The sequence below is a fragment of the Rattus norvegicus genome, chromosome X, assembly GCF_036323735.1.
Source record: "Rattus norvegicus strain BN/NHsdMcwi chromosome X, GRCr8, whole genome shotgun sequence".
Classification (NCBI taxonomy): domain Eukaryota; kingdom Metazoa; phylum Chordata; class Mammalia; order Rodentia; family Muridae; genus Rattus; species Rattus norvegicus.
In genome coordinates this window covers 137,620,151-137,634,004 of record NC_086039.1, presented here as the reverse complement: position 1 = coordinate 137,634,004, position 13,854 = coordinate 137,620,151, and the positions used below count along the sequence as shown (strand labels likewise).

The window sequence follows — 13,854 nt, the reverse complement described above, 5'->3', positions numbered from 1 at the left end:
GTGGGTACTTCCTTTATGGGCTGAAGGAAGAACAGAAGGTATTTGGTTTCTAAGGGGTGTACCAACAGGTGGTTCTGTTTTGATCGACGGGCTTATTAGATTATGTAAGCTTTTGCTCTCAGTACATGCCTGTTCCCACAATGCATCTGATTTTAATCATATGCACACCCAATTATGCATAGGTACAAGCAGGTAAAAAAGAGTTTTTCCCTATAATTCGCTCTAGGACAGTTTACTTTTCTGTGCAGTATTCCAAAAACAGTTCAGATAACTTCCTTTCCTGCCTGACAAGCTCACAAAAACCTGGGAACATATTTGAGTGGAAACTGACCAGAAAAGGAGTATTTTTCAAGCTAGAGGAGGAGAAAGGTATTCCATTGTTTGCAATATGGTGTACCTGCAACTTGATGAAGGTGGACATCTTAGGTTGCCAGGTACATTGTTAAAGGAAGGGTGCATGTCTAGGCCAAGCCAACTGCAGGCCCAGGTTGATAAGCTATCTCTAAGCTTACATGCCTCACGAGGGCTTCAATTTTGGGTTTTGCTTGCTTTTGAGTCAGAGTTTCACACCCTAGCCCAGAATGGCTAGAACATACTATGTATTCCAGACTAGCCTCAAACTCATGACAATCTTTCTTCCTCAGCCTCCTAAGTGTTGGGATTATGGGCAAGGGCCAACACCTGGCCTCAAATTTTGATCTGGCTTTATTTTCCATGCAAGATTTTCCCTAAGCAAATCAGTTCTGAAAAACCCCCATTTCTCCTGACACACCTTGTTTCCGCTTCCATTCCTCTCACTTCACTCCTGCCCCTTTTATGGCCTCAGGATCTACAGTCGTCTACCCTTATATCTGGGCAGTTTTGCCTTTACTTTGCCAACAAATTACCAACTTTGGGGTAGGTTCCTATTAAATATCTGCCAGCAACTAAGAGGCTAGGCCAAGAGTCTGTGTAGAGCCACAGACTTTTAAATTTTAGTCCTACCATCTAATAGATGACTTCTATTTTGGGGTCATTGACAAAAGCAGATTAGCTGAGGACCTAGAGACAGCACTTAAACTAATGGGAATAAAAAATAAAGCCAAGGAGTAAGGGAACAATTAGAAAGGCCACTGGTCTTTGCAGCAGGCACTGCAAACTCTGTCAGACTTGTTGAGAGTAAAATGAAAGCAAAATTGTGAGGTGCGAGCCAGCTTTAGAGACAACTACGTAAGTAGAGGTGAAGTAGAAGTTACAGTTGGACACGTGGGACAAAGGAGTAGTACAAAATTGGGGAAGGAGAAGTGAAACCAGCACAGTCACAAATAACCTTAGAATGCAGATGAACGACAATGGCCAAGAACTGCCCCCAAAAGAAAACGAAAGAACTAAAAGAAAACGAAAGCATTCTGTATGGCTTAAAAAGGGGAAGTAGAAGGGAAGAGACTCTGAAATGGCTTAAAAAACAACTTCTGCAAGTTGTCCTTTGACCTTTGTACACGTGTCATGGCACATGTATGCCCATACATTAACACACATGTAATAAATATATAGTTTAGATATAGACAGATTGTACATGCATGCCCACACATGAACATAGATGTTCTTGGATGGATGGATAGATTAGGTGGCTTTTGTTTGCTTTTTGAGTCAGGGTTTTACACTGTAGCTCAGAATGACTTGGAACATACTATGTAAACCAGGCTGGCCTCAAACTCATGACGATCCTATTTCATCAGCCTCCTAAGTGTTGGGATTATGGGCAAGATAGATAGATAGATTGATAGTAGGTAGGTAGGTAGGTAGATAGATAGATAGATACATAGATACATAGACAGACAGATAGATAGATAGACAGACATATTATTAGATAGACAGACAGATGACAGACAGATGGCACATGCATGCTCACACATGCACATATATGTGATTAGATGGAAGGAAGGAAGGAAGGATGGATGGATGGATAGATGGACAGACGGATGGATGGATGGATGGGTGGGTGGGTGGATAGATGGGTGGGTGGGTGGATGGATGGATGGACAGATGGATGTACAAAAGAGAGGATGGATCTAAAAGACAGAGGGACATATTTTTGAGAAATTTAGTAGTAGGTGGGGGTGGAGATAGAAGCCCATAGCTAGCAGACAGCAAGAACTCAAGGTCAGGAACATTTAGGTTGGGATTCATGCTTGAGTAGACATCACCCAGGCTAGAAATATCCATGAGAGGAGCTGAGAGCCTGGAGCTTCAGTAATGGATATCCACGTGGAGTATATAGGTGGGCAATGGTGAGAATATGGCAGAGACTGGAACACCAAGGCTATAGTTTGATCTGGTGTCTCCCTGGGGCACACATAAAAAGCTAGGTATCTTTGGCATGTGCTTGTACCCTCAGCTCCAGGGAAGCAAGACAAGTGACTCTCTCGGGCCTGCTGGTTAGGTGTGTTCGCCTGCTGGTGCTATTCTGAGGCTGTGGAACCTTTGGGAGGTGAGGCCTAGCAGGAGAATTTTAGGTTACTGAGAATGTCTGTGTATGAGAGTGTAGGGTACTATTCTCATCCACATAGTTTCCTGGATAAGAGGAGCAGTTCTACTCTGCTATGTGCTCCCATCATGGAAGACCTCATTAGAGACCCAAAGGAATGTGCCACTTACCTCACCCTGGGACTCCCAAACCTCAGAGCACAAATGACTTCTTTTTCTTTGAGTGTGTTGTGGGGAGGAGGTGCACACATTCATATGTGTTCCTGTATGTGTACATGGAGGCCAAGGTCAATGATGGGTGTCTTCCTCTATCATTCTCCAGCTTGTTTCTTGAAACATGGTCTGTCACTGGAGGTTATTGATGCAACCAGACAACCTGGTCAGCAAGACCGAGAGATTCTCTTGTCTTGCATCCCTGGAGCTGAGGGTACACGTGCATGCCAACCACACCTAGTTTTTTATGTGGGTGCTGGAGAAAAAGAAACAGGTCCTGATGTTTACACAAGCAGCACTTTACCATCTGAGACATCTTCCTAGTACCTCCTTTTTCTTTCGTGTGTGCATGCATGGTGTGTGTGTGTGTGTGTGTGTGTGTGTGTGTGTGTGTGTGTGTGTGTGTGTATTATATGTGTATGTGTGTATGGTGTGTGTGTATATGTGTGTGTACACAAATGCATGCATATGTGTCTGACGTCTAGAGATCAATCAGTATCTAGCATCTTCACTGCTCTCCACCTTATTTGAGATAAGGTTGCTGACTGAGCCTGCAGCTCTTCCTTTCAGCTAAACTGGCTAGCCAGAAAACCCCAGGGATTCTGTCTCCATTCTCCAGTATTAGGATTTTATACATGCACTGCTACACCTGCCTTCTACATGTATGCTGGGAATTGGAACTAAGTCCTGGTTTTTATATATCAGGCATGTGACCCACTTATCTCCCCAGACTCCTTCCTGTATCTTTTCCTTTTTTAGATAAAGGGTTATAGGGCCTAGTGTAATGGTTTGTATATTCATGGGCCAGGGAGTGGCAGTATTAGGAGGTGTGGTCCTGTTGGAGTAGGTGTGTCACTGTGGGCGAGGGCTTTAATACCCTGGTCCTAGCTGCCTAGAAGTCAGTCTTCTCTTAGAGGCCTGCAGATGAAGATGTAGAGCTCTCAGCTCCTGCACCATGTCTGCCTGGATGCTGCCATGCTCCTTCCTTGATGATACTGGACTGAATCTCTGAACCTGCAAGCCAGCCCCAATTAAATGTTGTCCTTATTAAGAGTTGCCTTGGTCATGGTGTCTGTTCACAGCAGTAAAACCGTAAGACACGGGTTGGGGATTTAGCTCAGTGGTAGAGCGCTTGCCTAGGAAGCGCAAGGCCCTGGGTTCGGTCCCCAGCTCCGAAAAAAAAGAACCAAAAAAAAAAAAAAAACGGTAAGACACCTATTTTGGCTTCCAACTCATTAAGTAGCTGAGAATGACCTTGAACTCCTTGAACTCCTGCATGTAGTGCTGGGAATGAAACCTGAGAATTCCCTCATGCTAGGCAAGCTCTCTACCCACTCTATCACTAGCTTTAAGTGCTACCTATTTTGTTCAGCGTTTATCTTACACTCCCAGCATTCTGGCTAGCTCCCTTAAGTCATTGGGGTACATAGGATAGGTTGAAATGCTCGAACAGTTCTTTTAAAACATGCCTAGAAAAAAAATATACTTAAAAACCATGCTAAACTGGAGGAAGGTAGGGATGCAAGGCTTTAATCCCAGCACTTACAAGGCAGAAGCAGGTGGATGTTTGCATTCAAGGCCAGCCTGGTCTACACAAGGAGTTCCAGGACAGCTGGGGTTACAGAGAGAACCCTGCCAATAAACAGAGTCAGTATGTAAATTAAGCTTGCTGTTGGCTTCTTTATCTTTAATTCCATCTCTTAGGGAGGCAGAGGGAAGCAAACTTCTGTGAATTTGAGGCCAGCCTGGTCTTGCTGGGTTTTAGTCTCATTCCTGTCTTCTCTATATCCTCATTTGAAGCCCTAGCGACTCCTGTCTTTAAACTATTTTCAGAAAGTTCAATTGAATCATTACTCCTTTTTAAACCATGTTATCCTGGGAAAACATCACTTTTGTCATGTACTACAGGTAAACTGCCCAGAGAGGAGTAGGACGCCTCCACAAAATGATCACAACAAGCTAAATACAAAGAGAATACAATGACATCAAGCACAAGGAGCCCTAGCAACAACTAAGGGCACCCTGGGCATAATCCCTGCAGGGCTTTGCTTCTCCAAGGTACACTCATAGTAGCCATGCTAACGGGTGAGCTCCAATGCTGGATGCAGTCCCACTGGCCTGGACACTGCCACCACAGAAAGTTCCAGAACTCTCAGGACTAAATGGTGACTTTTTTTCACCACCAGAATGTTAAGATTTCAGCTTTTAGTGCCCAGAGAGATGGCTCAGAGGGTAAAGCACTTTCGTACAAGCACAAGGACCAGAGTTTCAATTCCAGGAACCTATAAAAAAATCCAGGAATGCATGCGTGTAATTCCAGTGCTCCAATGATGAGATATCAAAGGCAGGTTATCCGGGTGTAAGCAGCAGCAAACAAGGTACATGGTGATGGCTGGCACCTAAGGTTCTCCTTGACCTACACATACACTCACACACACACACACACACACACACACACACACACACACACACACACACAGAGCAGCGCTCTGTGATCAGTAATTTTGGAAACCACGTATCTTCTGTGCTTGTTCTCTAACTAAAAACACATGCAAAGAATCATTGCAGGGTTGGGAGGAAGGAGGAATGGCTGGAGAGATGGATCAGCGGTTAAGAGCACTGGCTGCCCTTCCAGAGGTCCTGAGTTCAAATCCCAGTGACCACATGGTGGCTCACAACCATCTGTAATGGGATCTCATGCCCTCTTCAGGCCTTCAGGCTGCATGCAGGAGGAATACTGTATTCATAATAAATAAATCTTAAAACAAACAAACAAAAAGAATCATTGCTTCCAGTGCTACCAAATCCATATCAAATATAGAATGTAAGTCTATTGGGGGCTTAAGGATCAGGAAGATTTGAAAATACTCCTTTGTATTCAATTGTCTACCGGTGAAAGGTAAATGAATGACTGTAGTTCCAATGACTATTGAAGTTCTAAGTTACACAAAGGACTCTAATGAAGTCACTTTATTTTGTTGGCCCTACCTAATTATTTAACAAACTGATAATGATCAAATAAATACAAACACAATCAAAGGCTGGGTTACTAGTAAAACATCAAAATTGTTTTTGTAATGCTTGACATTGCAAAAAATTAAAATGTTTTACTAATGTTATAATACCGATTAGCATAGAATGTAATTTTGGGAATTAGAAAATAATTTCATGTGTTGATTCAGCCTTGACTGCGTTCATTTAGATACTTTGATGTGACTAGCCAGCATAATAGGTCCCTGTTTGTTTGGGTTTTTTAACTAATAATTTCTTTTCAGACATTGTAGACATTGCTAAATTCAAATTGCTTGTAATTGCCTTATAAAAAATCATTTTTAGCAAATGAACAAAAGCTCATTTCCTAGCTAGTTTTATTATTTATGCAAAGCCAAAACAAGCAGCTGAAAAGTTAGAAGTTCAAATGATGCTTTACTTTTTCACAAAAGCAACCAGCTGTTAGACACAGTTATAACTGGGGTTAAGAGCCACGACACAGCATAAAGCTATGCAAATTCTTCAGTAATATGTTGCCCTTGCCAAGTACATGGGACTGAAGCAGTATGACCCTGGATGTGGAGAAGCAAGCCTATCTGGAAACACTAGACAATAGTGCAAAACATGCTATTCTTCAGAAATCAAGAGAAAGGAAAATGACCATCCACCACGGTTAGTAAAACATAGGAAATGAAAACAGTGTGGTTTTGGGTTGAGGTGAGTAGGGGCAAGGTCTCCTGGTAGCACAGGCTACCTTTGAACAAGCCATGTACCTGAGCATGACCTTGAACTTCTGACTCTCCTTGCTTCATCTTCCCAAATGCTGGAATTCCTGGGGTAAATCACTAGTCCCAGCCAAAATAAAGCCTTTTAATTCTTTTGGAAATGGAAACATAGTGAGTGCCTGGTTTCCCCAAAATAATTCACGTATCACTGAGATATAGTCATGGCTTCACAGAAAAATCTAAAACCCACAGAACCACACCATGTTCCCCCTCCCCATTAATTTTAGCACAGTTTACTTTTTTATTTATGTAATTGGTGTGATGGTGTCAGATATCCCAGATCTGGACAGTTAGAAATGGTTGCAAGTTGTCATGTGGGTGCTGGTACTTGAATCCAGGTCCTCTGGAAGAGAGCAGCCAGTGCTCTTAACCACCAAGACACTCCTTCAGCCTTTTCAAGTACATTTTTTTCCAGAGACAGGGTCTTACATTCTCCTCATGGCTGGCTGAAACTCATTAGGTAACCCAGGCTAGCCCCAAACTAATGACAGTCCTCCTGTCTTAGGCTTATTAGTGCTGGAATAAGATTATGGGCATGAGCCATCATGGCTGTCAGTACCCTTCAAAAGTTGAAAAGCAGACAAACAAGTTACAAATGGCATGAAATGTTGCTTGAGTGGCAATTCTTATCATGACTTATCATGACTTGAAACATACATACTCAGCCCATACACACCCAGAACCCAGAGGTTGGAGGGAGGGAGAGAGGGAGGGGGAGGAGAGAGAGAGAGAGAGAGAGAGAGAGAGAGAGAGAGAGAGAGAGAGAGAGAGTCTTCTATATGCATAAAAGCATGTATAAGGAAACTTATGCAATAGTTTGGGGGAAGTAGATTGTGGGGAAAAGGGACAGTTCACATATACCTTTCTACACTTTAAATGTATGTAATGACCACATACTAGGTGTGTGGGTGGGTGGGTGCTCTTATGTAGCTCAAGTTGTTTTCAAGCTCACTATGTAGCTGAGGACATCCCTGACATTCTAATTCTGCTTCAGCCTCCTCTGGGCTTATAAGCAAATGCATGCAACACCATTCCCAGCTTTAGTTTTGTAAAATGCTGAAGTAAAACTCATATAACATCAAATTCTTTCTCTTAAAGTGTGTTAATTCACTCACAACTAAAGGCTCAGAGATCATTTCAGAAGAGAGAGTTGAAAGAATCTGAGAGCCAGAGGATCAGGCAGTGGCTGTGAGATTGTCTTCTAGGAATTTCAAGCTATCCCCATAACGTCTCAGCAATATGATTGGATTGCCCAAACATGAGCTGAACAAGGGTGATAATAGACATGCTAACATGGAAGGGGGAAAGGCCTTGAGCCCTCAAATCTCCAAGAAGAAACAATGGCAAATGAGGAATGCTGACAGCGGGAGAAACAGTCTTCCAAGTGAAGAGCTCACCAATCAGTTATCCTATACAAAATGGACAACCCTAAAACCATACATACAAGTAAAATACTGGCTAAATAGGTTATATTTAGGAATATGGTTTTTTTAAAATATGGAACGCTTCACGAATTTGTGTGTCATCCTTGGGCAGGGGCCATGCTAATCTCTGTATCGTTCAAATTTTAGTACATGTGCTGCCAAAGCAAGCACTAGGAATATATATGGGTGCAACAACAATTAATGTAAAAAGGAGACCACTGGGTGGGGGGGAGGTTGGAGAGATGGCTCAGTGGTTAAGAGCACTGACTGCTCTTCCAGAGGTCCTGAGTTCAAATCCCAGCAACCACATGGTGGCTCACAACCATCTGTAAAGGGGTCTGGTGCCCTCTTCTGGTGTGTCTGAAGACTGCTACAGTGTACTCATATAAATAAAATAGATCTTTTTTTAAAATTTGAAAGGGAACAAGGAGAGGTTACATAGGGAGAAAAAGGAAGGGGGAAAGGATGTAATTTTTATTATAGTCTCAAAATATAAAAAATAGTTTAAAAAACAAGTGTACAATTTGTAATATCAGTGTATTTGTAAGGTCATAAAACTATCGACCATTATCTTTTTTCACTCTTCATTGACAAAAGATAGCCCTACACCTACTAACATATTCAATGCACCATCTCTGTACATACTGACGATAATCTGCCTTTTTTTTTTAACTTTTGACTCTCTGGGAACCTTGTATAAATTAAATCATACCATTTGTAACTTATTGTGTCTGGCTTCTTTTTTTAAAGCTTAAATATATACTGTAGCTGTCTTCAGACACATCAGAAGAGGGCATCAGCTCTCATTACAGATGGTTGTGAGCCACCATGTGGTTGCTGGGATTTGAACTCAGGACCTCCAGAAGGGCAGTCAGTGCTTTTAACCACTGAGCCAACTCTCCAGCCCCCATGTAGGCCCTCTTAGTGGTTGGTTTCTCCTGGGACTTTCTCTTTTGCCTCTAAGGAATGATAAAGGCTTATCTGAACCTTATTAGAGTTGCTACTGGCCCTCACTGGTCTCAGTGGGAGAGGATGTGTCAAATCCTGTGGAGACTTGATGCCACAGGGAAGGGGGATGCCTAGGGGTATAGATGCCCTTTTCAGGTGAAGGGGAGAGGGGATGAAGAACTCTGGGAGGGGGACTGGGGACAAAAATGAGCATGTAATGATCAAAAAATCATGGCCCCTGTGCTGGCTCAGTGATGCATTGTAGTGGCTAGGCTGAATTGTATATATTTCCTGTGTATTTTCCTGTATGAGTTACCCTTTCCTGTGTGGTTTTTGATTAGAGAGATTTGTGTGTTTGTTGTGTAGATTTGAAGTACTGGGGAGGGAACTCCAGGCCCTACACATGCTAGGCAGGGACCCTACCACTGAGCTCTATCTCTAACCCCATTAGAGTGGTCCATAAACAAATGCACTGAGGTGGAGATGTGGAAGGCAGAAGGAACGCTATGGGCAGTTTTCAGCACACACACACACACACACACACACACACACACACACACACACACACCTTGACCCATATGTGCCGACACTACATGTGATCTGAGCCTCTGACTGATCAATCAAACCTTCCACGTATCCCACAATTTCTGTCCCATGATGTGTTTCCGTACTGCAGATTAAGGGACATCGTCCCCTCTCAACCATAAAATGAAAACTTCAGCATGAGATATCAAGCACCTAACTTACTCTACAGAGACTGTTCCCCAGCTCCTATGATATGAGCTGTCAAATCCCAGGCACAGATGCTCTCCTCTCCACAATGTGATGGGGTTGCCACCCCACAGTCAAAACTCTGACCCAGAATTGTTCCTGTTTGAAAGAACTGCAGGGACAAAAATGGAGAAAATCCTGAGGAAAAGGAAGTACAGAGTCAGGCCCAAGGTCGGATCCATCTCAAGGGGAGACCCCAAGACCTGACACCATTACTGAGGCTATGGGGCGTTCACAAAAAGGGAGCTCTCATGACTGCCCTCCCAAAGACCCAACAAGCAGCTGAAAGAGTCAGATGCAGATGTGTGCACCCAACCAATGGACAGAAGCTGCTGACCCCTGTGGTTGAATTAGGGGAAAGCTGGAGGAAGCTGAGGAGGAGGGCGGCCCTGTAGAAGGACCAGCAGTCTCAACTAACCTGGACCCCCGGGATCTCTCAGACACTGGACCACCAACCACGAGGCATACACCAGCTGAGATGAGCCCCCCAACACATATACAGCAGACGACAGCCCGGGTCTGGGTTTAGTCAGAGAAGATGCACCTAACCCTCAAGAGACTGGAGGCCCCACATGGAACCTATCCTGTCACATGGACCTTGATGTGTCGAAGTTCAAATAACTTGGTTCCAAACCCAGAATTGTAATAAAAATCAAGATGGCTGCCTGCACAGACAGCACAATTTGCTGTCTTTTTGGCCCCATTCCCATGAGATGGCAAGCCTTAGCAAAAGCTAGGATTTGTATTAAGAAATCTCTGAGCTGATCACTATACTTTTTGGTCCCAAAGGCAGCTATAGAGCTGACTCCCCATACACAAATGGCTTTTCACATGTGCTTGACCACCCATGTCAACCTAGGCCATTTGGGTCCTGCAGCCAGTTCCTGTCTTAGAGCTGCCTCTCTGAGAGCCATCATCCCCAAGGCTAGACCTGAATCAAACCACTCACTATGACAGCATAGCATCCCAGGGCAGTCTGAAAACACTAAACACCAGAGCCAGAAAGCCAGTTGAATGAGGTTTATTGTTTCAGATTGGGTTTGCCCCATCCCTTGAAGTTTTACTCCCCGCGCTGGCATTGGTGGTAGTAGGCCTCCCGCTCTTCAAGGTACTTGGCCCTCAGAACCGCAGCCCTCTCCTCGTAGGGGATTTTATCCGCTTCTGAACACCTGGCCCACATCCTCCCTGCAGCCTTGGCCACCTGCGCCACAGTCCAGTTTGGGTGTTGTTCTTTTATCTCGTCAAAATGGTCCTGGGAGAAGAGCAGGAACGAGGATGGTGGCTTCCGCGGTGCATCTGGATCTCTCCTTCTTCTCTCCCTTCTCGGTCCGGAATAGTTTCTCATTTCACGTTGGTACCGATCTTTGTCGCGCTTGGCCAGGGCTTCATACTTCTTTTTTTCCTTCTTTGAGATGGTCTTCCATTTTTCAGAACACTTTCTAGAAAATTCGGTAAAATCATAATAGGTGTTTGGCTGTTGCTCCCTTGTTTGATTTCTGAAATCCATCATAAAATGGACATAAGGAGAGACGTTCACTTTCGGTCTTACTTTGCTGTCTTTTCCCATGTTTATAGAAGCTCGAATTCCGATCCTGCTGATTGGAGAGCAGCGATTGGTCTTCACTACAGGAGCAGCCTAGACAGTGTCCTCCATGGGGTGAAATCTTCCCTCTGTGTGCGCCTCAGCCAGGGCCCAGCCTTTTCAGTGCTGGTGGGCATTGTTGCGTCAAAGAAGGGAAAATGTGATGTCATCCCTGAGCTGACCAATGGCAGCCAAGCTCAGTCACTTACAGGAAGGCCCTCTTCTTTAAAAAAAAAAAAGATTTATTTATGATATATAAGTACTCTGTAGCTGTCTTCAGACACACCAGAGGAGGGCATCAGATCCCATTACAGATGGTTGTGAGCCACCATGTGGTTGTTGGGAATTGAACTCAGGACCTCTGGAAGAGCAATCAGTGCTCTTAACCACTGAGCCATCTCTCCAGCCCTAGATTCCTTTTTTAAAATTATGTGTCTGTATGTGGGAATGTCCGTTTGTAAGTACAAGTACCTGAGGTACAAGTCCAGAAGAAGGGTGAGATCCCCTGAAACTGGACTTACAGGTGGTTGTGAGCTGCCCAACACGGGTGCTGGAAAGTGAAATTGGTTCCTTTGCAAGGGTAGCTGTAACTCCTGAGCCATCTCTTCAGCTCTTCCACAGTACTTCTATAAAGGATTTAACCTCTATTTCTAATTATATGCATATGTATGCATCTATATGTGGGCACGTGTGCATGAGTACAGGTGCCCAACAAGGCCATGTAATGGATCCTCTAGAACTAGAATTAGAGGCAGTTTCCTGCTCATTGTAGGAACTCAACTTCTGAGTCATCTGTCCAACCCCGTAGATTACTTTTGTAAGTTAAAAAAAAAAGTCTGTAAGCTGATTTCTAAAATGTGCAGAAACACTTTACCCTTATATACAAATCATTTTCTAGAAATCCCAACAGAGCATCTTGAAACCCAGCATCCGTGTTACACTAGTTTGGCCTCAATAACGCTCAGTAATCTCTAGCAAGAGATCGTATTTCCAAGATTAACGACCCCCATTCAAAACCAGTTCTTTGTTTCTTGTTTGAAAAGATGGGTTCTAACAGGCTCCCAAAACAGGACTTTTGTTTTCACATCATGTTATTTAAGTACTATCATTCATATAGTACACCTGGCCTTGTCCATCCGGCTTTTATTTTCCTAATCTCCCTGCCAGTACCATAAAAGAAACAGAGCTACGGAGAAGTAAAAGGCATAATTTGGAAGTCTGAGATCTGTTCTTTTCTAAGACAGTCTTGGGTAGCCAGGCTGGTCTTGAGCTTGTTAGGTAAATGAAGATGGTCTTAAACTCCTGATCCCTTAAATGCTAAGATTACAGGTGTGTACCACTGTTCATTTTTTTTTTGTGGTTCTTTTTTTCGGGGTTGGGGACCGAACCCAGGGCCTTGCACTTCCTAGGCAAGGGCTCTACCACTGAGCTAAATCCCCAACCCCCACTGTTCATTTTTGAGACTGAGTGTCACCAGGTAACCCAAAGTTGGTTCTAAGTGTATGATCCGCTTACCTCTGGCTCCTGAGTGCTGGAATAAATTATGGACCACTTTGCCCCCCTGCTTCCCTCCTGCTCTACAGATTACATCTCCATATGTAGCTTTGTAGACTAGGCTGGCTTTCACTCACAGAGATCCAACTGCCCCTGTTTCCCAAGAGTTGGAACTAAAAGTGGGTGCTACCATGCCTAGCTCTCTGCTGTATTTTGACAAAAAGTCAGGTCTGATTGACTTCACAACACTGACCACATACATGGACAACATATCTACCACAGTGAGTTTCAAATATAACTTTTCTTTTCTTTTTTTTTTTTTTTCGGAGCTGGGGCCCGAACCCAGGGCCTTGCGCTCGCTAGGCAAGCACTCTACCGCTGAGCTAAATCCCCAACCCCCAAATATAACTTTTCAAGTAATGGTACTTGATAGTTTTTCTCTTCTGCATGAAGTCAAGTGCATGTTTGTCATATACTATTTATGTCCATTTGAATCCTCATCCAAACAAGGTGACCAGAGAAGTACATGAACTAGCACTTTGCCTACACAACTGAAGACAATATACAAGGAGGTTTTCCTGTTGATATTTTTAAGAGGTAGATGTGGGGATCAGTAGTTTAATTTGTTGCTTTTGCAGAGGACCCAAGTTTGGTGCCTGGCACGCATCTGTCATATGGCTCACAGCTCCAGGAGTTCTGCTAACCTCTCCTGGATTCCTCAGAAACTGAAACATCCTCTCCCTCTCCCCCCTCCCCTCACACACACTTTTCTTTAAAAAAAAAATTGGACCTAGTAGGTAAACTAGGCATAGCTATATACACACACCTCTAACAACAGTACTTGGAGAGGTAGAGGCAGGAGAATCAGTAGATCAGTCACCCTTGACTATATCGATTATGCTATGACACCTTATCTCTAAATAAATAGACAGATGGCCTTGTCATTGAATTTTGCTCGAAATAGTAATAGGGTTTTGGTATGTCTTTCAGCAATTGCTAGGGACTGTAGATGAAACATTAAGCAAATTGTCAACAGGTGTAATTAGCTAAAGAGAACCATGTAACTAATTTTCATGTTTGTATTATAGTCTTTTAGTTGAGACTTAATCATGGATTTTAAATACACATACACACACACACACACACACACACACACACACACACACACGGGCTGGAGGGA

At 43.6% G+C, this 13,854-nt stretch overlaps 1 protein-coding gene and 1 non-coding gene across 2 annotated transcripts; both read right to left on the bottom strand.

Annotated features, from left to right (window-relative positions):
• Window positions 1-7,946: 7,946 nt before the first annotated feature.
• LOC120099395 (U6 spliceosomal RNA) lies at window positions 7,947-8,050 on the bottom strand. The gene has a single exon (XR_005498584.1). It is a non-coding gene; the product is annotated as a U6 spliceosomal RNA (small nuclear RNA).
• A 2,553-nt stretch (window positions 8,051-10,603) lies between these two features.
• Window positions 10,604-11,373, bottom strand: Hmgb4l1 (high-mobility group box 4 like 1). Its single transcript, XM_003752159.6, has one exon. It carries the CDS (start codon window positions 11,163-11,165, stop codon window positions 10,659-10,661), a length of 507 nt encoding a protein of 168 aa, XP_003752207.1. The 5' UTR covers window positions 11,166-11,373; the 3' UTR covers window positions 10,604-10,658.
• Between the last annotated feature and the right edge of the window lie 2,481 nt (window positions 11,374-13,854).